This window comes from Chlamydotis macqueenii, chromosome 10 (assembly GCF_036417535.1).
Source record: "Chlamydotis macqueenii isolate bChlMac1 chromosome 10, bChlMac1.mat, whole genome shotgun sequence".
In the NCBI taxonomy this organism is placed as follows: domain Eukaryota; kingdom Metazoa; phylum Chordata; class Aves; order Otidiformes; family Otididae; genus Chlamydotis; species Chlamydotis macqueenii.
The window spans coordinates 3626321-3651099 of record NC_141565.1 but is presented as its reverse complement, the minus strand read 5'-3'; the positions used below and the strand labels follow the sequence as shown (position 1 = coordinate 3651099).

The 24779-nt window shown below is 47.0% G+C and overlaps 2 protein-coding genes across 2 annotated transcripts in view; one reads left to right on the top strand and one right to left on the bottom strand.

Moving 5' to 3' along the window:
- Positions 1-24779, top strand: part of ATP2B2 (ATPase plasma membrane Ca2+ transporting 2) — a 441468-nt gene that overhangs the window by 86943 nt on the left and 329746 nt on the right. The window contains exon 2 of the mRNA XM_086755389.1: positions 23497-23548. The gene's annotated coding sequence lies outside the window, so the exon portion shown is untranslated. The remainder of the gene's footprint in view (positions 1-23496; positions 23549-24779) is intronic.
- LOC147599457 (SUN domain-containing protein 5-like) lies at positions 1189-4218 on the bottom strand. Its single transcript, XM_086755834.1, has 6 exons — positions 4202-4218; positions 3209-3272; positions 2741-2853; positions 2066-2233; positions 1625-1714; positions 1189-1320 (listed from the first exon to the last, which is right to left on the bottom strand). The coding sequence occupies exons 2-6, from the start codon at positions 3234-3236 to the stop codon at positions 1189-1191; spliced, it is 531 nt and encodes a 176-aa protein (XP_086611960.1). The 5' UTR covers positions 3237-3272; positions 4202-4218.

Below are 24779 nucleotides of genomic sequence, written 5' to 3'. Positions count from 1 at the left end.
GGACTCCAGGGTGATGCCTGGAGTATCCAGGAAGGCGTGGCAGGTCCGAGAGGCATTTTGCGAGGGATGTTCACTAGCCGTTGCTCTCTAGGCATTGGACTGTCTCCTTGCTAGTTGTCTTCTCTCCTGTAGTGCAGGTTTTTCTTCTTTTCTCACCAGGAACACCAGCAGGGATATAGTCTTATTTCAGGAAATTGTTCCAGACATCGTTTCGTCTAACCCCAACTTCCTGTCCGTGCCCCAAGACGGTGCCATGATGACTATTCACTGGAGAAAGGTAGAAAAGGGAAAAGCTCTCCAGATGAATTTTGCGCAACTAGAGAGAAAAAGAATCTGATAGACAGTTCTTAATTCCCGGTGTTTCATATCCTTTAATAATTGTTTCTTCCTTTGTATGCATTTTAACGGGAAGATGACGAGAGGTAAGTTAGTGACGGTTGCTAAAACTAGAGGATAAACTAGCGGTTGCTTGATGAAAAACTCACAAACCACAGTTATGACAGAAGCGGTTTAAGTGAAGATTTCATCTGTTGCTTGGCTGAATACGTATTATTGTCATCAACAAAGAACCAAAAGAGAAAAGGGCTCAAAAGAAGGAACGCCCACACTGAATAGGTTCCAGTATTTTAACTCCACCTGTCTGTACCACAGCTACTCCTGCAAGTATCGATCAATAATGCACAGATTTCAGCTTGTTTTGTCTCACATTTGATGCCAAGCTATCAAAGAACTCTCTGGAAAAATGTTCTTGCTCTTCTTCTCTTTTATTCTCTTCCCACCTCACTGAAAATTTTGACCCAAACGAAGACGTTACCTACCCAACAGACTGTACCTGCAGCATGTTACCCTACAGCAACAACATGGCTCAGGTAGGAGGCTGGAAGCCGTTTTGAAAGCAAATAACATGAGTCCTCCACTAATTAATGCTACATTGAAATAAACTAAACTGTGGTACTTAAACAATAATTCTAATTAAGTGAGAATTTGGGGTCATTACATTTAAATACATTTAAAAGCATATACTTTTTAATTTGCATAATTAATTCTTACACTAGATTCTGTTTAGAGCTCAAGTTTCTTGAGTGTTGGTGGAGTTGCATTTACAGTGTGCTCAGTGAGATTAGAACAGGTCGCCCCACAACCCCCACCTGCGGGCTGCCTTTTTGTCCTCCTTTTTCTTCTCTGGTTTCAGTGGAGGCTTTCTGGTTCAGCCATCTTCCCGTGCACCTGCACTCGATAAATGCAGGTGTAGGCTGGGTTTCCCCAGTTGCTCTTCACCAGAAGTTTGATATAGGAAAAGGCTCTGGGAAACGGCACGTTCTGTGAAGAAAAGAGGGAAAAGGAAACAGAGGTGTTAAGAGCGAGAGTGCAATCCACGCATTTCCCCCTGGCAGCCCTGCTCCTGCTCAGGAGGAAGCTGCTCCTGCGGGCGTGACTCTGTCCTTGCTGTCCTTTTGCTACCACCACGGCATGCTGCTCAGCCCTCCCAGGCCCACCAGGTCCATCTCAGCACTGGTCCAGGCCCCCGTGCCCAGGGAGAAAGCATTCGCGCTCTCCCTGCCATGGACTTGCAGGCCAAGCTCTTTGGCTCCCTGGCGTCTTGCCCCCCGCGTGTGGCCCGTACCTTCAGGGGGAAGGTCTGACTGGCCTCTCTCTCCACATCGTACATGAACGTCCCAAGGAGAGTTTCCTCTTCTCCATCTGCATCCACTCCCTCGGGAACAAAGCACAAGGAGAGCAGCTCAGACAAAGAGGGTGCGTAGGCGCTGCCTCAGCCCTGTTATCTACCCAGCCTCTCCTGGAGCTCTAGCAGCAGTCTGGCACTGGTCAGGGTGGAGCTCAGCCTCCGCCTTGAGTTTTGGCCAAGAACCCTGAGCTGCTTTGCCCGGAATAAGTCTTGAGAGGGATGAAACCTCTTGATTCCTTGCAGTATCCAGCTAGGGCGCTGCAGTGCTCCGCAGAGAGCGGGACACAAGCCTCAGAGGGTGCACAAGAGCACGCACGTCCCTGCCGTGGCCTTCCCCCAGGGCCAGATGGCAAGCAGGAGTGCCCGGCACAGACTTACAAAGACAGCCATGTCTTTGGGGGCGCTGATGACGGTTCCGGATGGAGAGATTTCTTTATAGATGTGCTGCACGGTGATGGCCGTCAGATGGATGCGTGCTGGCAACCTGATGACCACCTGGCCCTGATGCCCTTGTAGAGCCCAGCAGTTTCCTGGGGAAACATCTGGCTGCAACCAGAAGACAACATGCATGAAGTGTGAGAGAGCACTGGGGCCAGCGCAGCTGCTCATGGAGCTTGAAGCATAGCCCCCCGTGTGTCTGTGGGGTCTACTTCAGCTGGAACGCGAGGAGGCGCGTGTGAGGAAATGGAACCGAGACAGTTCTCTGGCCAGCGGCTCTGCAGGCCACCACCCACCTCCTGCTACTCACCCCCAAAAAGGGACTGTTAGGGATGAGTGTGGAAACGGGGTCACAGGGAGAAGGTCTTTCACCCAGCTGTGACAGAAGACTGTGAGCAAGACTCAGCAGTTCTGCTCAGTTCCGCTCTCTTCCCCTCCTGAGGGCAACCAGTGTTTGCTAGCAAGCCCAGCCCTGTGTTCCAGCTTTGCTTGCAGGAACCTGATCAACACGGTGGGCTTGGGCAGCACCACTGGGCTCAGGGGAGATCCTCGGCTGTGAGTCCCCAAGTTCACAGGAAGGCAGGAAACCCGCCCTCAGGAGTTCTGCTACCATACCTGCAAAATAGTATCGGGAGGCTTGACTTTCCGAAACAACCGTAAGGCCCTGCAGAACCAAGGCTCTTTGCAGTCGTAGGTCTTGGAAGTTCTCTGCAGGTCAATGACGGCACCTGTAAGGAAGGGAGAGCAGGTGGCTGCAAGAGGCCGCAGATTAGGAGGACTTGGTGCTCAGACTCTGATGCCACCGGCCAGCTCCATGTCTGTCAGTCCTGTCCTCATCACCACGCTGGTGGGGCATGCCAGCTGCGCAGGGCAGCGACAGCATCCATGCGCCTGGTGACGGCTTCTCTCACAGAGACTGGGAGGGTGTCTGAGAGAGCCACCCTGCCACAGCCTTGCTCTTGGACCTCATGAAGCATTTAAGGCCCCCCTCCGCTTTGGAGAGCAGCGCCTGGAGCACAGCCTCCCTTGAGGAGTGCTCCAGACAAGCGGTGGGCAAGGAGACAGAGCTGCTTGAGTCCATACCGGAGCTTTTCAGGGCCCAGTCTTCCATCCCGGCGTAGACGTCTGGAGCCGTCTCAGGCCCTTCCTGGGAAAGCATGAACAAACACAGGAAAGGACCACATCAGCGGGCAGCTCAGCGTGGCTACTAGCACCTCAGAGTAGCACAGGGTCAGTGTCAGAAAGGCAAGGCAAGCCTTGTCTGCAAAGCTGACAGACTCTCTACTGCTGACATGAGCCACGAAGACCGAGGAACAGTATCTGTGGCCACAGCCAGAGCCGTGGCCCCAAGGTGTGTTGACAAGTGTCCTGGCACCCTGCTCCACACCCTCCACGCTCTCCAGGTCAGCTGGAAGACAAGCGCAGGCCCTGCCAGCGATGGCGGGCCCCGCCAGCGTGCCTGGCTCTCACCACTGCATCAGGCGCACAGCTGGAGCGGCCAGAGGCGCTGGCGTGCCAAGGGGAGGCTGTGGGGAATCCTTGGCTGCCATAGTGGCCCAGTTGAAGTGGGCCCGGAGGAGGGCCCGTGCAGCGCAGAGGCTCACCCAGCAAGGCCTGGCAAAGGCTGCCTTGCTGCGCTCAGCGGGCTGAGCCCACCGCTAGTCCCAAGCGGTGCTTTCTCAGGGGTGCCGCCCAACCAAGGCTCCTGCACCAAACTGCAGGGTCACCACCTTCTCACTGCTGATCTCCTTCCGCTGCTGATCCACACACTCCAGCTGAAGCTGCATCTTTTGGATTTGCTCCACCAACAAAGCCTCTGTATTCCTGCAGGAACGGGACAGCAGATCTTGTCAGAGAGGCCCATCCATTCTGGAGAGCGTCTGAGCTCAGCAAGGAGCAGGGATACACGTGCTTCCCCTGCTTGGCGAGCGCTTCCCTTCCTCAGCAGCATGAGCAAAAGACAAAGGCAGGAGGGAAGCACGGGAGGCCTGGCTGCGAGGAGAATGAGTGCAGGTAGCACGAGGTGGGCTGACTCTTCTGCACAGACCCAGCTCCAGCTCAGGAAACATCTCTTACCTCAGGATCTTCTGCTGTGCTGCCAACCCACGTGCCAGCTCCTGGAAGGGAAAAATGCTCTGTTAGAGAATCCACCAGCAGAGCTGCCAGGGCTTCCCAGGAGAGGCTTTCCTGGGCAGATATGGCAAAAGCTGCTGCTTCTATGGGTCACCCTGCATGGAAGCAGATGGTCCCATGATTTCTCCAGCCACTGGCAGCAAGGCTCCCTTGCAGCAGGTGCCTGGCTCCCAAGAGTCACTCACCTCTACCAGTCTGTCTGTCTGCATTAGCAGCGAGGTCCCGCAGCAAAGAGCAGCTGCAATTCCCATCACCAAGAGAGAGTTATTTGACTAGGGTTGCTCCCCATCCCTGCAGTCACCTGGTCTCCTCCCTGGTGCCTTGGCGGCGGGGCGGTGCAGCAGGTGAGCTGAGGAAGTGGAGAAGGTGGGGTGCAGAGAGAGGACGCACCTCCAGTGCGAAGCCGTCACTCCAGGCTTGAGGGGCCAGTGCAGCTGTGATCCTGAGGTGTGCTCGGTGCCCCAGAGCTATTCCCCGCTTCCCCTCACTGCTTCTGCGAGCACTGGGAGCAGGCTGCGTGGGCTGGGCGAGGTACCTCTCCATCGCTCCCCCTGCACGGCCCCTCTGGCAACCCCCAGGTCCGGCTCGGAAATGCATACACCCTTCCCTTGCAGACTTGCACGCTAAGCAAGCCGTTTGGTGCAGTGGCCAGAGCAGCAGCATGGCTGGCAGGCTACCGGTCTTACCGGCCCTCCAAAAGCCAGTCCCAGTCAAGCACATGCTCAGGAAGCACTTGGGCCACGGCAGTTCCCACACATACCGGCCAAAAAGGGAAGCTGGCCAGCTGAAAGCTGGCATCCAGCACAGCCAGGCTGTCGCGCTCAGGTGTTTGTTCCTGCAAACTCACCAAGAGCCACTGGGAGCCACAAGAAGAGGCCTTTCAAGATCGTCTTCTTCTGCAGGGGCATCTTGTGTCTGGAAAAGAGGGAGTCCTCTGGCTGTCAAGATGCCGCGTCTTGAGCAAACCCCTTCACATGTGGATTCCGTTTTCAGGCCCAAAGGCCACTCTTTTGAAAGCCTGCTGCTGAGAGAGAGCTGACAGAGCAGCGCCCAGGAGGAAGAGGGTTTCTGTCCACACCCGTGGTTCAACACTGCCGGCAGCTCTTCCCCAAAGGAAGGGCTCCAGGAGCAGCTTGCGAAAGGGAATGAAGACAATCCCGGGATGTAAAGCGCTCGAGCAAATGAAGACTGCTTTTCAGCAGTCTTTCTGGTGTGGTCCTTGCTCTCTTTTTGCCTGGAGAAGCGGGCGTCTTCCCACGTGTGATCACTCAGATCTCTCCCGGTGGTGTTTTTCCACATGACTGGGAAGTGCAGGAGCCCTGTCCGGCTTTCCTCCCAGGGACGTACGTCCCAGACCTGTGCGGTCTCTTGCCAGAGCTGGGGAAGAACTTAGCTCTGCACCAGAGCGTCTGGTTTTGCAGCTGATTGTCCTACTGCGACCACAGTTTGGGCCTCGGGCAGATGCGTGGCAGTGAGACTCCCTGGGAAGGGCCACAGCACGAGCAGTGCCCAAGCTTCAGCGCTCAAGGGGGAGTGCTGGGCAGCTGGCTGGGGAGCACCTCTTGCCCTCTCCCCTCTGCTTGCACTGGCCCTCAGACATCCCCTTTCACCCCACAGCCACAGCAGAAACAGGTGGGACGTACATGGCGAAGATGCACGTGCTCAGCAGGGATTTCCACAGCGAGACAAGGGCACCTGTCAGCTGGCCAGCAAGGCTGAAGACCATCCCTGGGCAAAGGAAACAGAGAAAAGAGAGGCCTGTCTCTTGGGGTCTCTTCTCTAGGATGCCCAGACATGCGTGTTTCGGCTCCCTGCGGGGACGTGGGCACCGAGTGCTATGCGCTCCCTTTCCGGGGAAAAGAGCAGGGCAGCCTGCACTGCTCCTGCCACTGGTGACGTTTGGCCACAGCAGTGGCACAGCGCAGCTCTCTGAGTTCAGCGACAAGGACTCCAGAGCAAGCAGCAGTGCTGAGCTTACCGGCAGTTCCTGTGGCCTTTGCAGGCCCTTGAGTGGCTGAGCTGGCAGTTGACGGCAAAAGCGGCATCTCCAGCTGCACCTTTGCCAAGAGGGTCCTGTGGGAGGAACAAGAGAGATGCTGCTTGCCCAGCGTCCCCACGCTGTGTGAGCCCAGGCCCTTGCCAGAGGTCAGCCTCAAGAAGCCTCCCGGGGAACGTGGCAGCTGCAGCCAGAGAGGACAGCACAGCTGGGCTGCTGCCGGGGCTCCCACCTCTCCTTTCCCCACCCTTTGCTTTGCAGGCCTGCGCTGGCAGAACAGGAAGCAAGCTGGCAGCAGCAGTCCCCCGCCTCCGGAAGCCCACCAGCCGGCACAGCCCGATTCTCCTCCTGTCCTTCCCTGCTCCCTGGCCCCGGCACCAACCTGCCCCTTGGCAGGCACCTCTCCATGCGCCCCTCGGCCAGCCAGGACAGCCCCTCAGCGTCCGGAAGGGGCCGTTCTCAGGTCCCAGGGCCTTGGCGTCCCCGTGCAGTGCTACGTCCCTGTGCAGCAGGGCTGGGCTCCAACCCTGCAGCACGAGCCTACCACCTCCCCAAGAGTGCCTGCTGCACGCACGCTGGCTTTTGGCTGGAGAGGGAGCCAGACTTGCAGCCGACACCCATCCCCAGAAAAGGGGGCCTTTGCGAGCCACGAGGCCCTTCCTCAGAAGCCTCTGGCGGCTTCCCCAGCCTGCTCCGTGCTCTGCTGGCCATGTGAGGCTGTGGCCCAGTTTGCACCGCATCCTGACGCCACAGGCAGGAGCAGCCCACTTCGTACCTGCTCTGGCAGCGGCTTGTCCCCGCTGCATCCTCTGCCAGCTGCTGGTTGGCCTGTTTCCCCCAGGAGCCATTTGAGGCTCCCTGGCGTCGTCTCTTGGGTGCCTTTCTCCTCGCCATCTCCGGGGTAAGGAAGGCTCCCCGCTCACCTCTTCCCCCTCAGCCCCAGCGCTGTGGCCTGCCCAGTCAAAACCAACTCCCCAGCAGCAAGCCCATGCCGCCTCCCAGCAGCAGCGCGCCTGCCCAGCCCAACAGCCACGCGGCGACTGTGGACTCCCTCCCTGCGTGCCGCAGGGCTGTGTGGGCAGCCAGCTCTGACCTCACAGTGACGGCTCTGATGTCACACAGGGGCTCCCCAGGGCTGAGCAGGGCGGGGAGAGCCTCTGGGCCTCCGCTGGAGCAGCACGGCTGCCCCCAGGCCGGGCACAAACGGGTCGCTGGCAGAAGCCAGATCTAGAACAGGGACGTTGATGGGGTGGGGAATGGGGTTTCTGACAGGCCGGTCAGACAGGCTCCCCGCACCCCCTGTATGGAAATCATGGGCTGATCAACAAAGCATGGAAGCTGGGAAGGTGCTACACCAACTCCGGCCCCACTATCGGGAAAGTAACGGAGGAGCTCGCACCTGTCGTGGTTTAGCCCTGCTCAGGACCAGACTACGTGGTCTCTCTCTCACTCCCCCCACCCTCCAAGGGAATAAGGGAGAGATAATACCAGGAAAAAGGTTCGAGGTTTGAGATAAGGACAGGGAGAAATCCTTAAAGTTACCGTTACGGGCAAAACAGACTGGATTTGGGGAAAACTCTTGGTTTATTATCAAAACCAAGCAGGATAATGAGAGAGAGAACAAGATAACTGCCCCCACCCCTCCCTCTTCCTGGGCTTAACATTATCTCTACCACCTTCCCCCTGAGCGGCACAGGGGGGAAGAGGGAATGGGGGTTGCAGTCAGTTCATTACGCGTTGTTTTATGCCGCTCCTTCCTCCTCGGGGGAAGAACTCCTCACATTCCTCCCCTGCTCCAGCATGGGGTCCCTCCCACGGGCTGCAGTCCCTCGTGAAACTGCTCCGGCGTGGGTCATCTCTTCCACGGGCTGCAGTCCCTCGTGAAACTGCTCCGGCGTGGGTCATCTCTTCCACGGGGTGCAGCCCCTCCAGAACGGCTGCCCCAGCGGGGCCTCCACGGGCCACAGCCGCCTTCAGGCACCCGCCTGCCCCGGCGTGGGGTCCTCCCCGGGCTGCGGGGGGATCTCTGCTCCTCCGTGGGCTCCCCGGGCTGCGGGGGGATCTCTGCTCCTCCGTGGGCTCCCCGGGCTGCAGGGGGATCTCTGCCGGTAATGCTAGTTGGAAAGCTGAGCTCATTTGAAAGACACCAGTCTCCTTGCACCAAAGAAACAACCCACACATCAGACGGCCTCCAGTATCATCCTCCCTTTTACTGGAGGTAGGAGCTCAGTGTCAAAGTGGTAGAGTAATGTTTTACTACTTTTGTCAGAAAAATAAAACCTTGATTGTGGATATCGTCATTGGCACTAACCACTGAGGTTTGCCATAATCACAAGATACAATTTTCCAAATATGCACGCATTCAAAATTGTAAAATCACCAAAGAATGGGATCAAGGACTGGACCAGGACCCAAAGGTTACAGCAGACTCTAGTCTTTGCTCTAGCTCAAACCGAAATATCTGCTCCATACGCAATCTGCACTCTGCGTCCCTTCTGTAGCTCACACCCAAGCAAATACTTGTTTCAAGGGATTTATTACGTACTAGCTTTGGTAAACTATTGAGCTCAGTAACTACCTTCAGAAGCTTCCCTTAACACGCTTGGCAGGATCAAACCAGCTCAACAAAAATTTTAAAAATTGTAAGAAAAAAAACCCAGTAGCTAATACATAACATCTTCCATTAAAAAAAAAAAAAACAAAACCAAGCATCTAAAGCCCCAAAAACCTCCCTTCACTTATTCTCCTACACTACTTGACTGTAAATTGGTTTTGAAATTACTCTACTACAAACAGGTTTATAGACCATGAAAGCGAGCTCAGTATTATTTGTTTTCCTCTGCAACCCTGCAGGATCAGCATCTAGAGCAGAGCTAAGCTTTGGTTCATGTTTCTTTGCTGTTGGAAAACCAGGTTCTGCCAAAACATTCTAGCAGCCCCGCATGCTCCAGATGAAGAATGAATGCTTCTTCAGATGAAGAAGCAAGCGAGGCTCATACGTACTCACCAGAGCTGAAGGGCTTTTTCTCTGGTAGCCTAGAAGCAGGCTTTCCACAGATGCTTTCACAGCCTGCACCTCTTGCAATGCAATCACCCACGCTGTGGACTTGCAGGGTAAGCACCAGCAGCTAATTCCCTCACTGACATTAAGACAACTGTTATCATTAGTGGCAGCTACGGGTGCATCTGTGGTCCCGCAACCCAAATACAACATTTGAAGCCCACAGGCTGGGACAGGTCTACTAAAGCTGTTCACAGAAGGATGATTTCTCTTTTCATACTCACTTCCCACTAATTTTGTTACTGCTATACCAGTAATTACTGTTTCTAAATGCCTTCCTTAATTTCTTCAATTTTAATTGTACTGTGTCAGCACCCAAAAATGTACAAACCATGCACAAGACAAGATACATTTTCTGCAGAAGCTGTAGAGTTTTCAAAAGAAGGAATACAAGAGCAAGGCCTCGTCAGGCAGAAGACACCAGCTTTACTTTGCATAGCGAGTCCCAGATAGGGATAAAAATAAACATGAATTTTTGAGGAGCTAGGGTAGAGGCCCACAAGGCAAAAGAGAGCTGCAAAAGCCAGTGGAGGCGAAAGATTTTTTCCTGACTCTTACCCTTACTTGCCATGCTCCCCCAAAATGATAATGAACGGCTTGCTGGTCGCTCCCTCTAGTCAATACAAAAACAAGGCTCACAATCGGCTTTTAAAAGTTTTTTTTCTGTCCTTTCCCCTCTGTATTACTTCCCAGGGCAAATACACCCATTCCAATAACAACACACATCAGAACATTCCAAAAGGCAGTAACTTTTCTTTGCAGACCACTTCCCTGAGGAGAAACACAGCAATAAGCATCCCTCCCTGCATGCAGCACCTGCCAGCAGACCCTCTACAGCTTAGATGTGTGCAGGTTCGCATTCTCTGCAACTGTTCATAAATCAAAGCAGTTACAGAAAAATAGCAGGAATGATGGAGTAGTGGAAACTTCAGGAAAGTGAAAAAGCAGTGGGTTTAGTCCCTTAATCATCAAACTATGTAAAAGGAACCTGTTTTTCCTGAGGGGAGACCTCATTGCTCTCTGCAACTGCCTGACAGGAGGGTGTAGGGAGGCGGGTGTTGATCTCTTCTCCCAAATAACTTGTGATAGGACAAGAGGAAATGGCCTCAGGTTGCACCAGAGGAGGCTTTGGTTGGATATTAGGAAAAAATTGTTCACCAAAAGGGTTACCAAGCATTGGAGCAGGCTGCCCAGGGAGGCGGGGGAGTCACCATCCCTGGAGATACTGAAAAGACGTGTAGGTGTGGCGCTGAGGGACATGGTTTAGTTGTGGACTTGGCCTTGTGGTGTCTACAGTTGGACTGTGATCTTCAGGGTCTTTTCCTACGTAAACGATTCTGTCTTTCTGTATTAGGTAAAGTTTGGTGGATATGGCCAGTCACTGTGATCGGAACTGGATTAATCATACCGGCTTCTTTTAGTTCATTTTAAATCTTATTCACCTGGAACACTTGCAGGTACGATGGGAATATATTACCCTATGAAGTATATGGTATTGTTTCTCATCCGTTGATAGTCTGTGAAGAATTGTGTTTGTGTGTGCACACTGTGGATCAAATATTTTCCAAATATTTGCAAAGCAAGAAGTGTTGACTTCCGGTGGAAGTGAAGAAAGGCTTTGCGCTGCTTTTCAGTTGTAGTTTCCCGTGATGCTAGAGCTATTTGCTGCTTGCAAAAGCAGCTATTCAGGTTTTTTTGTAACCCTGTTAGAAGCTGGAGAAATAGCTTTTGTGGTACTGCTGGCAGGTGTCTGAAGAGTCTTCTCCTGTTCAAGGGGTAAATAAAGCGGGACTGCAAAAAACCGTCGCTTATGTTGCACATTGTATGCACTAGAACTGCCTGTGAGTAGAGCTTTGTTCATGGCTCACTGACTGAAGAAATGGTGACAGTGGTGAGTAACGGCTTGGAGTTGTTGTCTGGAGTGATCCTTACGGGGAAAACTGGAATAATAATGATGCCGGGGGCTGTAAAGAACAGGTAATATCCGTAACACCGACCTAAGCAGCGTTTGTGTTGGTTCTACTCTGTTCTGGGGACAGCTGCTGGTTACAGTTTTTTGCTTGCTGAAAGCCTGATACGTTTCTGCCTTTGCAAACAGTTATTAAAAAGTGGTGCTAACGTTTTGCCAACTTTTATTTGTTGGTTCCCTTCTCCTTGTTGAAGGGAATAGTAATCTTGATTTAGATGGCTTTCCAGCTTCGTTAGTTTGGCGTGTAGCTGCTCGTTGTGTAAAGTGGAATATTTGGCATCAATTGGAATGTCGATAATCTTGATGCATTTTGATCATACAGTCGTCACCGATGTGTAAACATTTCTGAGCATTCTGTGCACGGCTTGTTTAAGATTCTCATGCACTTGGCGTGGCCATATTGGTGCATGTTGAAGCCACTGAGGATCTTGATGCTGATCATCTCAAATGCGGGTCAGAAATCTCACAAAAAATGAATACATCACAATTAATTTCATCACATCTCACACAATTTCGTGCACCTGCATTTATTCTGTGAGTGACACATTTTACAAAAAAGTTACTGAAGACCTCCAAAACACTTTATGAATAGTTTTTTTGGCATCTATTTGCATTTAATAAGTCTTGGTTTCTGATCCAACTGAAATCATGTTATATTTCCTTTAACTGATTGCAGTGGTTTTATTCCCTTTGATTCACCTTCCATTTTCTCCTTTCAAAACGCCCACTTTATCAGAAAAAGGAGATAAATATAGTACCATATTATAATTTTTAAAACAGTCTTTTTTATATCTATATTTCCTCAACTATTTGTTCAGATACTTAGAAATGATATTGAACAATCCATTAATTCCAAGTCTGTACGCTAAATGAGTGTTGTTTCTCCTGCACAGAAACACGGTCAGTAAACCCAGAAATCTCTAATCCATAATAAGAGATCTTTTTTCTAAACCTAGAAAATTTACAGATGTTAGCAAAACCGCTCGTCACAGAAAATTTCGACTGAATGTATTCTCATAGTTGTGAAAATATGCGTCACTACTGGATATCTTCAGGTAGGCAATTATCAGGAAACTAAGGGAGCACCGTCGTCCCTTTTGTTCCTACCCTGGGAAATAAACCGGGCTTTGTCACTGTTTGGCTATCCGTTTGCAGAGTAGGAACTTCTAGCAGACGGAATTTTCTACGTGCTCCTTGATCCTGCCCATGAAAGTTCCTTCTGCCGCAGGGAAGTGGTACATCTGGCCTGGTTTGGGCCTCTCGGAACACGTAGGGAGCACGCCTTCTGACACCATGATGCGTTTTGAGGGCAGAGTAGACAGGAGATGGAGTGGCAGACTTCATAAAAGGCACCGTAGGCTCCTCTGCTCCTCTGTCCTATACGTAAGTGGGCTGGAAGTAACGCCGTTGGTTGCAAAGCGCTTTCTGTGGCAGATGATGAGTCCCCAGCGGGAGATCCCGGCAGCGCCTGGTCGCTGTGGGAAGGGTGCGACGTCACGTTGAGGCCTGGCCAGGAGAAGCTGGTTTATCAAGGCAGAATTTTTCTGGATCTGTGTGTGGGTGGCTTCCTGCTGGAGCCTGAGGAGCTGTCAGCGTTGCCTTTTTGTGACAATGTGGGGGAAAGCTGTGCGGGAGAAGTCTTGAAGAGCTAAGAAGTGTTTTAAAATACTCCTTTTCCTTCATGCTTAGTTGAAAGACCACTGTTTTGCCTTTAACAGAAGAGAGATTATAATCACTTGGTTTTTAAAAAGAGTATTTAGTTTTGTGCTCCAGTGAATTCTTTTATGAAGAGATTGCAGGGAGTAGTCCTAGCCACATCAGAATACTGGTAGCAAAACAATATTCTTCCAAACCACTCTTGCAAGCATTCTTCAAAAGTCCAGCCACAGATGGTAAACGGAGTATTTTTGGAATAGAACTGACACATAAAAACCAAATTCACTGGCATCTGATGATTGCATTCTAATTGATAAAATGGCCAGTTGTCTGCTTTATAATCAAAAGAATTCATCTTGGACTACTTCTATATGTGCCATGAAAATAATTTCTGTAGTATATCTAATAGAAGAAAATTTAATTGATTGCTGCCTTTGAGTCATAGGCAAAGCATAGCATGTCTTACATAAAAAGCCAACAGATCAGTTTACAGATAAATCCGTCAGATGCTTCTTGCCATACGTAATGTCTTAGTACAAGGACGTACAAAATCTGTGCAAATTGTCATTAAGGTCCCATCATTATTCACATATTCCAAAAATACTTTGTTTCTTACTGTTCTTGTTACGGAGAAAACTGCTGCTGTAAAGAAACGATAAAAGTTGCAAGATCAGAGGAAGTACTCAGAAATATCTAATCTGAATTTTTGTATCTTTCTACAGTAGCAAGTACCACCTTATCTAGGTTATAATGCTGTGCCTTTTAAGAATTGTTGCTTTAAATTAGATCAAAAATAATTTGAGAACAATTCTGCCTATACTGCTTTGGAACTTCATCAGGCAGTTTTCTGTCTGCCCTGACCAAAATTTTTTGTTGGTGACATCAAGGCAGAAAAAAAGAAGGGAAAGAAAGGGAAAAGGAAAGGAAGGAGGATGACACCTAAGTATTGGGCTTCTCATCGGGGATAGAGATGATTTATCAGGCTGATTTCCTCGTATCCGCACTGTTTTTCTGACCTGTATCAAGAAAACTCTGGAACTCTTTCTTTAGAAATAGAGAAAACAACAACAATGAACAGCAAGTGTTGAGGGAGGTGGTGAAGTTCTAATAACTCCAGGAACTCTGTTTGAGGTTGTTGTTAAAGACAGGCCGTTCGCCAGCTTCCTCATAGGCTTTACCTGCAATGCTCGTTTACCTTCCCGATAAATATATACATCTGTTTATAAACTCCACGCGAGAATTTTTGTTAATAACCAACTGAATGTGCTGCAGAAGCAATGTTTGTTCACTTTGAAGAGGGGAAATTCTTTTTCCTTCTTGAACTAGCGGGGTCAGAATCAGCCAACGCACAACTGAGAACTGCATGGGAGCTGCATTTGTGTCTGACAGTCACTCCGTTTGTACCGTGGAACAGCATGGTAATGCACCCTTGGCCGCAGCGCGCGGTATCTCCAGATCACTGTGGTGGAACTGGGCTATATCTGTGTTTCGTTTCTCCATCCTTTCATGTCTGAAGGAGTTCTAGTATATCAGGAGTCTTTAATGGTCAGTGTTTCATGATGCCTCTGGACAGCAATTTGGTTGGTGCAGGTCCTCTGGTAGCCTATATTTCTTTTCACTTTATTTTTTTTAAAATAGTATTGGACTACAGGGCAAGATACCTTGCAATAGTTCAAGTTGTAGCACATGTAATTAGTAGCAGTTTGCAATGAATAGTTCTGTGTATGGTTACTCTAAATAATGGGAAAGCCAGCTATGACAACCGTACTGAGCTTAGTTTAAGAAAATGCTGGAAAGCATTGTTGCATAAATAATCTTTCTTGGAAATGTTTTCGCCATACTTTTCTGGTGCTTTGGAAGTCCTTAACAGAGAAAATAAATTGATTTGTGGGTAAAACTTTGTCAGAAGAACAGTTCAACCACAGTTGTGTGAACAGGGGGGTGTAAATTCTTTCTCAAATCCTGAATGTCTGGATGACCTCATGGAAGCTCACATTGCTTTCTAGGAACTCTGTTAATCACTCCTTCAGTGATCTCCAACTGTTGGTCCAGGCAGGCATCTTAGTTTGATGAATAAACCTACTGGGAAAATCCCCATTATGTCTACAGTGCCATGGGTTGCTAAGCAGAGGTGGCTTAGCTGCCTCCAGAGCCAGCAGTCATACGGTTTTGTTACGGAGTATAAATTACTCCAGAACAGCACTAGAGAAGCATGCCTGGGCTTTCACTGGAACCAGAGCTCCAGTTTTCTCTGGTGGTTGAAAGAGACTCTCTCAAATAGAGAGTTTTCCTGTGCACAGCAGCTGAGAATCTTCCCAGTCATATTCAGGTAAAAAAGCAGCGGAAGGAAGCATGAAAAAAGAAAATGGAAAATTCTTGTTATCCTTTAATATTTGAAAAAGTAGTAGTGTGATAAAAATTCACTAATAGCATAGCCCAGCCTGCGATGCAGTCAGAATCGCGGATGCCCTTGCAAACATCTGCCGTAACAGCAAGCAGCGCAGTAGATTAAGCCTATTTTCTTTGCATTACGGAAAAGGTTAACAGTCCTGCTAGACAGTTTGATGGGTTTAATATTAAGATTGATTCAGCTTTCTTACATGAAGGCTTGCCGTGCTGTGAGCTTGTGAGATATGTCCAAGTTCGGCCTTCAAGCACACGTTCAACCGCTCTGTTAAACTTACTGCAGTTCTTTATCCTAAAAGACGGTTGCAGAAATCAGTCTTTTCTGTATTTATGGAGCAGCCTGACAGTATTCCTTTGCTGCAGTGTCATGAATGTATTTACGATAAATGTAGCTAGCATAAATTCTAAATGCTTGGTTTTTTTCCTTGGGAGGGGACAGGAGTGCGATGTATTGCTTAGCAAAACTTGGAGGCTTGTGAGAAAATGGACTTTAATCAGCGTCGTTTGGGGAGGGTGACTTTTCTCCCCTTGTATTAATTCTCTCTTAAATGTGGATTTTAATGGAAAAGCCTCGGAAAATGCTTTTGACTAGATTACTATGGAAATACTTCATAATTTTATCTTTTTTTTCTCTTTCCTTCAGTCGGTCATTTATATTCTGCACAGACTAGAATAGCACTGTGGGGGGGAAGAAGATATTTGTCATCTGTCACACTCCAAAATTAAACTTTTGATATCGAGTTATTGCCTTAGAAATAACTTAAAAAAAATTTACATGCAGAGAAAAGTACATGGTGGGGGAAGCTGTTGAGCTAGTTATGTAAGAACACCATGTTAAATCCTCTGAAACTGAACAGGGTCTTTAAAAATATTTCTTCATGAATAAATTTTAAAAAAATACATCCATACACTAAAAATTTCAATGATTCCTTGACCACTTAAGTGGATTTATTTTTTTTTTTAACAAAACCACGAAGAGGAGGCTGAGGTTCCCAGAGCTGCTGCAGAGATTTCTGATGAGAAATTGATATCCAGTTTTGGTAGATAGCTTTGAAAATTCTTGTTGTGCATTTACATATATTAAGAAAGTAGAAAGGAGAGAAAGGGGCTGTGTCTAAGGAGATGTGTTCATTATGCAGTTAGAGAAGGAAAGCTCAAAAGTACCCATGGCAAGCTGTATAAAAAGTAAGTAAGTCGGGAGGAATGTGTACTATTCAGTAATGGCTACAGTGGAAAGACGTTTGACTTTGGCATGATACTTCTGCTTTGTGGAAAGATGTTGAAAAATTAGAAATGAAGAATTAGAAAGAAAGGAGTGGCTTATCCACAGGGCTGGGGTAGCAGAGCCGTTCCTGCTTGATGACTTTAAGACTACTGAAGGAGGACAATGGACTAGTCGTTCTCACAGCTGGTTTTGTTTCAAAATGCTTGCTAGAAGAAAATATCTGTAGAGTGGCTGTGTTCATTAAACGTGTTCTTTGTTGAGATAAGTGAGCAACTTGTATTTTTTTGCTAAATCAGGTTGCTTGCTTGTGCTGATCCCGCGTGGCGGGTCTCTGCCGTGGTGCAGCAGGCTGGGAGGCATTGCTCTGCCGTAACACGGTGCACAACGGACACGTTTGCTTGTACTCTGCATGGATTTCTTTTTTTTTTTTGTCATCCGCAAGTACGTGTCTCTTATTTGTAGCCATCGTAGCCTATGATCATGTCATTTCTTCCCCCAAAATGTTTACAGTTTTTTTTTCTTTTTTTCCCCCTCCTTTTGGCACATAGTTGATAGCAGGTGGGATTTAGCGTAATGAGACATGTGGTGCGAATGTGTCCGTGCTGTCACAGGGCAAGGATGCCGCACGGCAGAGGTGACGGCAGTTGCCGGCAGCCTGTGGATCCTCCGTCTGGTTCCATTTCTCGGCGCGTTAGCCGTGCGGGAGCTGGCTGCTGCGCTGTTTGCCGGCTGGACGCCAGCTCGGCGCACGGGCAGCGCTGAAGTAGCCAAGAAGCCCTGTATGCCTAATAAATGTGTCATTTCCAGCTGGGAATGCCTGAAACGCGGCATTTTGTTAGTCCTTGAGTTGTGCTTTCAGAAATTAAAAAAAAGATGGTTTTTTTCTAAGAGAAAAAAAAAATTCAAACACCAATTCCATTTTTTGAGACTTAAGAGGTAAATTTCATTCCTTTTTGAACTTTTTTTTACAGAGTGTTTATCATACAGCCTTTAACTGTCTAGAAATGTTGTTGGATCACTGAAGTGATCTCTGGGAGAGAACATTCTTGTATCTATGCTGAATACAGCTGTAAAGCTCTACAATATCATATAGTTGTTATTATCTGAGAATTCTTCTAGCCCAGATAATCTTCTAGAATCAGAGAGCCAAATTGTTAAAGAAATTGGTAATAACTGCGATTCATGAAGTGCTGGTAAATACAAACAGTGAAGGAGTTTGCAGATAAGCTGGGTCATAATTGTTTTATTTTCTTTCTTTTTCAATAAAATGGAATATTTAGAAAATGTGTCTAATATGTCTGTGGTAAAGAAGGTACTACGCCTTTTGAGCTACTAAACGTTCTTATAACCAAAGCAGTTTCAGAAGAACAAAAGTTTGACCTCCTGGGATAGAAATAATGTTCAGGCAAATGAAGATAGGACATCACCTTGAGTCTTTTGAAATATATGGCTTTGATTTCAGCACTTAAAATCTTAAATACCTATTTCATTATTTAGTTTAAAACTTAATACCTCGAGGGAACAAAGCAGCATACCACTTAAAAACCCTTACATTACTTTTTTTTTCCCTCTTTTAAATCTGCAATAAGATGGGCTTTGAATAAAATAGATAAGACAGATTAGTGTCTCAAACCACCTACAATACCAAGTACAATGTAGGTCAACAACTAAATGCACTACAGTACCTAACAAAATTATAACATCAAATTCATCAGGATCTATTGTATGATTCAGGTAAAGTTGTCCATTCATCTTTGTTACCTTAAATTAACATATAGAAGAGTTATCGTAGGAAATACTTGTGTATATAAATATATTGTGCATAGTAGTCAGTATTTGTTTCTTAGGTGTTGAATGCCTTTTTTGATCATTTTAACACTGATCTTTAAGATAAAGACAAAGTAAAAAAAAACCAAAACAAAACAAAACCCAACCTCAAACCTTTTTTTCCCTTCCACCCACCAGAGTAACATTTCCGTTGACAAAACTTCCCCTGAGAAGTACGCAGTGTGTCATGAAGTCTCAGTCGAGACTCTTCTGTAACCTTGAGGCATAGGCACTTCCAGATGTGGTTTTGACATTGTTCAGCACCACTTGTATGGTCACTCTGCTGTCTTCTCATTCCTGGGAATGCAGCTGGGAGGGCATCAATGATCTCAGATCTACAGGCAAAATGAATGGGATTATTTTAACTGATGCATCTATGACTTTCATGACCAAGTAGAGGAGCAGTGTTGTCTGTTTGATGCCTACAACTCTTTTCTAGCTTCAAGAGCAACTCCAGGTGCCTGGAATTTCACCTTGATTTTGATGTCAGTCACTTTGATAAAGGAAGCACCAGGTTTGCATGTTTGGAAATAAATTGGTGCTATGGGGCAATGTTTCCAACTCACTTTTCTAGCTAGATGTTGTCTAAGAGACAGAACAACCTCTTTAGAACACCCTTGACTCATACACTAGAACAAGGAGACCTGTCACTTGCCGCTTTTTCTTTTCGTCATCTGATGAGGGATGACAGTGGATGTGCCACAGCCACTGAGAGGCTTTCCTGCCTGTCTTTTTGACATATTGAGTGAACACATAGGCTGTCGGTTTGGTTTTGTAATGCTATAATTACTTACGCTGAAATCCCGGGGAATTAGAGGAAGAAAGAGATGCATTTCACATTGTAAGCGAAACTTGGAATAATACTACATTTATGGAACATGGAAGCAATTGAAGGTATAGTAGAGATCTCTGCCACTATTGCAGAGGAGTGGCAGTGGAAGACAAAATGCCTCACAATAACGCTTTGATTAAAAAATGAAGTAATTTCTCCTCTTTCCATGGTAATGTGTTTTCCAAGTATCAGTGTAGTTTGTCTTTCCCGTTGTCTTCCTTGACTTGCAAATACTGTGATTTCATTTCTCTACCCACTTGCATTGCAGATGCACAGTTCATGATGGAATTTCTGCCGAAGCCACAGCCCTCATACTGTATCTGTTACGTGCTAAAGTGGCCACTAAAAAATGGTGCGCTGCTTTACCTGGTCTAGAGTTTCATTCATTCAATGTTCAAACATTAGTAAACTTTGACCCAGGATGCAAGAGCCAAATGGAGTGGGGTTTTGAGGTCTCTTCCACGGCACTGATGGAAGCACTGGCCAGCAGGATGCCGTTCCTCCCAGAGGAACTCCTAATATAGCTGACTGGTTTATTTATCCCCGCTCCACCCGGAGCTCTACCTTTTTTTAATGTTGTAGAATCACAGAAGGGTTTGGTGGGAAGGGACCTTCAAAGCCCGCCCAGTCCAACCCCCTGCAAGGAGCAGGGACATCTCCAACCAGGTCAGGTTGCTCGGAGAGAAATTCAGTGATGCTGCAGCGGAATTTGTTGTAAATTGAAAAATACAAAGCAACTTTAATTTGTCTAAGCTACAGTATAAATTTTGGCTTTGTTCAGTATCATGCCAAATACTGATGTAATCTTTCTATTTTTGTAACATTTTTGTCTCTACGAAGGCCATTCTCTATATTTAGATAAATACATAATGATTAACAACATATTTTTCAGCCTGATCCTCGAGGATTTGTGCATCTGAATAAGAACCTCTCATTACAGCCTTTGCAAATCATGGTTAAGCTATCTTTTGCGAGCTACATGTGCGTGCTGTGTCCATTGGCTGTAAAGAGTAAATCAAATAAAGGAAATAATGGAAAGTCTTAACTTTCACTATCAGATGGCAAGGGTGCACTTATTGAGTAGTGGAAAATACTGCATGTGGAAAAGCTCTGTTTAGGCTTTGGAATAATTGTTTGTTGCTTGAAGCACACAACTAGAACGGTTTATACAGTTATTAAAGAGCGTTGCCAGATCTTATCGCTGCAGTCATGCATGTAGAGCAGTGATCCTCATGCGGCACTGCAAAACGTGTGAGTGAGGAACACTTACTAAAAATAAACCTATTCCTAAATTGCCATAGCATACTGGGTAAATTATACAAATTAAAAAATGTGTTTAACTGCAACATTATAAGTAAGTTTGAGAGGAAGAATAGTTGCAGGCTTTCTTCGTTTGCCTGAGCATTCATCAATATTTAAAAACCAAACCAGACCCCACCAAACAAAAAAACCCCACCATACGAGCAGTGTAGTAAGAGGAAAATACTGGCTGGAGATGAGGTGAGGGCTGGGTGTGTGCGGTGGCTGAACCAGCATGCGGAGCATATGTGCGGAGTCTGATGAGAAGGCACCACGCGGTATTGTACAGGTGTCACTTGGCAGCAGTAAGTCTGTAACTAGTACGTCCCTAGTGTCTACAGCCAGGCTTTAATTGTCCTCAGATGAGTCCACTGAACTTGGAGCCATTGTATTTCTGCTCTTGCATCATTTGCAAGAAGTACAGAATCATAGAATCATGGAATCGTTTATGTTGGAAAAGACCATTAAGGTCATAGAGCTCAACTTCAAACCTGACACTGCCAAGTCCACCACTAAACCATGTCCCTGAGCTCCACATCTACAAATCTTTTCAGTATCTCCAGGGATGGTGACTCCACCACTGCCCTGGGCAGCCTGTTCCAGTACTTGATAACCCTTTCAGTGAAGAAATTGTTCCTAACATCCAACCTAAACCTCCCCTGCTGCAACTTGAGGCCATTTCCTCTTGTCCTATCACAAGTTATTTGGGAGAAGAGACCAACACCCGCCTCCCTACCCCCTCCTTTCAGGCAGTTGCAGAGAGCAATGAGGTCTCCCCTCAGCCTCCTCTTCTCCAGACTGAACAGCCCCAGTTCCCTCAGCCGCTCCTCATAAGCCTTGTTCTCCAGACCCCCAACAGCTTCGTTGCCCTTCACCTCAATGTCTGTCTCATAGTGAGAGGGGAGTTTCTTGTGCTGTCTTTCTTGCAGTATGTTTTGTTCCGGTTGTGTGGAAACACCTGGTAGGGGTACAGTTCTTGGAGCGACCTGGAGTGGATTGTAACTGCTATAACTTACATTGTAAAGCCACTTAAGCAGCCCAAAGTATAGAGAGAAGCAACTGGATAGGGCAGGGTTTGAAAACCAAAGCAGAAAAAAGTTCTCAAGACATTTGGCAACACGTGAGCATCTGAGAGCTGACCAAAAGAGGGACAGAAGAACCTTTTCTTCTCCTCCTCTCCCTTTTAGAAGAACCCTTAATATTTATTCAAATCTCTCCTGTGCCCTTGGACCCCAAACAGAATCTAGTTTCTTTCTTACAAGAAACTGGTTTGTTGGTGAAGAGTCTGCCCTTGCCACCTCTGTGACTCTTCCAGATTTTTAGGATATTGAATAAATGGGAACTCACATCTATTTGTTTATAGTTCAGTACTCATTTTGACTTGGGAAGATTAAACATTTCTCTCATCAAAAACATTCTTAAAAATCAATAAGCTACTTTCCTTTCTAGCAAATTCTTTGATTATCAGTTTCTGTATGGTTATTCACATTTTCAGCCAACTGTAGCAAATGAATGATTGCAGGCATACTGAATTTCTCCTCCAGCAAGGGTTTAAGCTATTTAGGGAAACAAATCAAGCACAAAGGTTTTTATTTAACAATAAATTTTCTATGAATCTAATTTTTTTCACGAGTGATTGGCTTTTGGAGATCACACTCCTTTACAGGGAGTTTTACAGCAATACGTGGTACCTTTAACAACTATGATTTTCCAAAACTCTGGGAATGCCAGATAGAAGCATAAAGAAATATTGAACTGATGGAGCCTTACGTAATCCCTCATGAAAGCAACAACACATTTTAAAACTAGCATTGATTATGCTGGGACTTACAATTTTATAATCCCAGGCTATTTTTTTTGTTTTTCCTTTCCCAATCTGAAAATGTTGAGTCTTTACAGAGCCAGAGGAACGCCACTGAGAGCGCCGATTAGAATATGTCTCCCTGTTTGCAGCCAGTTTGATTCTTGGAGTTACCTGTGCGTTGCCTGGAATGGTATCTGGTGCACGGGTAGTGTTCATGGGGAAGATGGATTGCGTTCGGTTAGCTCCAGTATTGTGTGTGCAGTTCAAAATGATGGAGCTCAGGTTTTCAGCCATTCTAATCTATTTCCATAATGGCAAATCTCCAGAATAAAGGTGGAAAAGTGATGTTGGTAGCCTGGGTTCTGAAGCGAGGTGTTTGACTTGGAACTGCTGCTAGTGCATGTGTTAGCATAGGATGAAGGGAAGATATTTTGATGGCTTGTAGTAATAAGATTCCATGGCACTTCTATCAAGTGGCTTAGCCTTTTTCTTGGCCAGATTTCCATTTCATTTGTGATGTGTCACCTACCTAACTTGCCTTCACTCTCAAGTAAGTTGTATTGTCCTTTTAATTTCTGACCCGAGCAGATGCGCGGTGTTCCCAGTGAAACTCACAGATGCAGAGATTTGCTCTTTGGCTGTTAATAGCGTGCTGTACTTTCAGTTTGTGTATTGTTTTGGTACATTCCAGTGGTTGCTTTGAGAAGTTGCTTGCGCAGTAGATTGGAAGGTGTCTGTGCTGAAGCTCTCAGGCGGCCGTGAGCGGCAGCAGCAGAACCCTCGGCGCAGCGCCGCAGCCGTGCTGCGGGCACGGTGCTGTGTTCGACAGGGCTGTGCACGTACCCGCTTGTGTCCTGACAATCTGATACACACAGGGTTACTGATTTTTTTGAAACTAGACAGTTTTTAATGCTTCAGTTATATTGGAAGGTGTTTGATCTTTTTTTTTTTTTAAGACTCACTTTTAAGTTTGCAATTAGGGAGTAATACAGAAGACATGAGATTAATTTTATAAATTTTGCAATAAAACCATTTGGATCTAAACGAAACCTCATGCTTTTAAAGAGTGGACTGCTTTTTTTTCTCTCTGATTTTACATTCATTGTATCTAGTCATAATATATATTTCCAAAATTGAAAGTATTTATTCCTTCTTTTTATTAGGGCTTGCATGCTGTGGAGCAAAGATAGCGTCGCACTGCGCACTATGTTCATGGTAAGCCTTATTTCATCTTGTTAGGTGATACACGGTATCGTTGAGGGGATATTACGTTATTTTGTCACTTTGTCATTTGAAATGATCATAAACACACTGATGGGACTTCAGTCTTTATCTTTTGTGCTGAATTAGTGACAAATTTCCAGTTTTGTACAAATCCAGGGCAAAATCAGTTGTAAAAGTCTGTGAAGAATATGATAATGGTCTCTAAGTTTTGGTAATTATGTTAAAAACTGCAGACAGCACAGGACAGGGAAATTTTTGTAGTTTAAGTAACAAAGTGGCATACTAATTCATGACTGGTCCTCAAATGACAAGAAGATGGAAGCAGTGACACAAGAAGCCCAGCCTGGGGTCCAGCCAATCCCATTTTGTCCCAGCTCCATGTGTACAAGCTCTTTATCTATGCTAAGTAATTCTCCATGGCTGCCAACTCTTTGGCACTTCTTAAAATAACTCAGTTAAAAATATTTCACAAACTGATTTTGTATATGCAAAATAAGCCCCTGTGCTCCTCCAAAGCAGCACACATTTCTTCTGTTGCCCTTCTCCAAATATTATCAAATTGCCACTTTTGCTATGGATATGAATGTGAAAATAATAGAATCATAGAATAGTTAGGGTTGGAAGGGACCTTCAAAGGTCATCTAGTCCAACCCCCCTGCAAGGAGCAGGGACATCTCCAACTAGATCAGGTTGCTCAGAGCCTCATCCAACCTGGCCTTGAACGTTTCCAGGGATGGGGCATCCACCACCTCTCTGGGCAACCTGTTCCAGTGTTCTACAACTCTCATTGTAAAAAATTTTTTCTTAATTTCCAATCTAAATCTACCCCCCACTATTTTAAAAACATTACTCCTTCTCCTATCGCAACAGGCCCTACTGAACAGACTCTCCCCACCTTTCCTGTAGCCCTCTTGAGGTACTGGAAGACCACTCTATCAGGTCTCCCCGGAGCCTCCTCTTCTGCAGGCTGAACAGCCCCAACTCTCTCAGCCTGTCCTCACAGCAGAGCTGCTCCAGCCCTCTGATCATCTGCGTGGCTTCCTCTGGACCTTCTCCAACTGGTCCATGTCCTTCTTGTGTTGGGGGCTCCAGAACTGAACACAGTACTCCAGGTGGGGTCTCACCAGGGCAGAGCAGAGGGGGAGGATCACCTCCCTCGACCTGCTGGCCACGCTTCTCTTGATGCAGCCCAGGATGCGGTTGGCCTTCTGGGCCGCAAGGG

Coding starts and splice junctions, on each gene's coding strand:
- LOC147599457 (XM_086755834.1), bottom strand. CDS start 3,236: ATGGAAGACTGGGCCCTGAAAAGCTCCG. Junction 2,234..2,740: donor CTCCCGATACTATTTTGCAG/GTATGGTAGCAG, acceptor TTCTGGTTGCAG/CCAGATGTTTCCCCAGGAAA. Junction 1,715..2,065: donor CCAAAGACATGGCTGTCTTT/GTAAGTCTGTGC, acceptor TTTGTTCCCGAG/GGAGTGGATGCAGATGGAGA.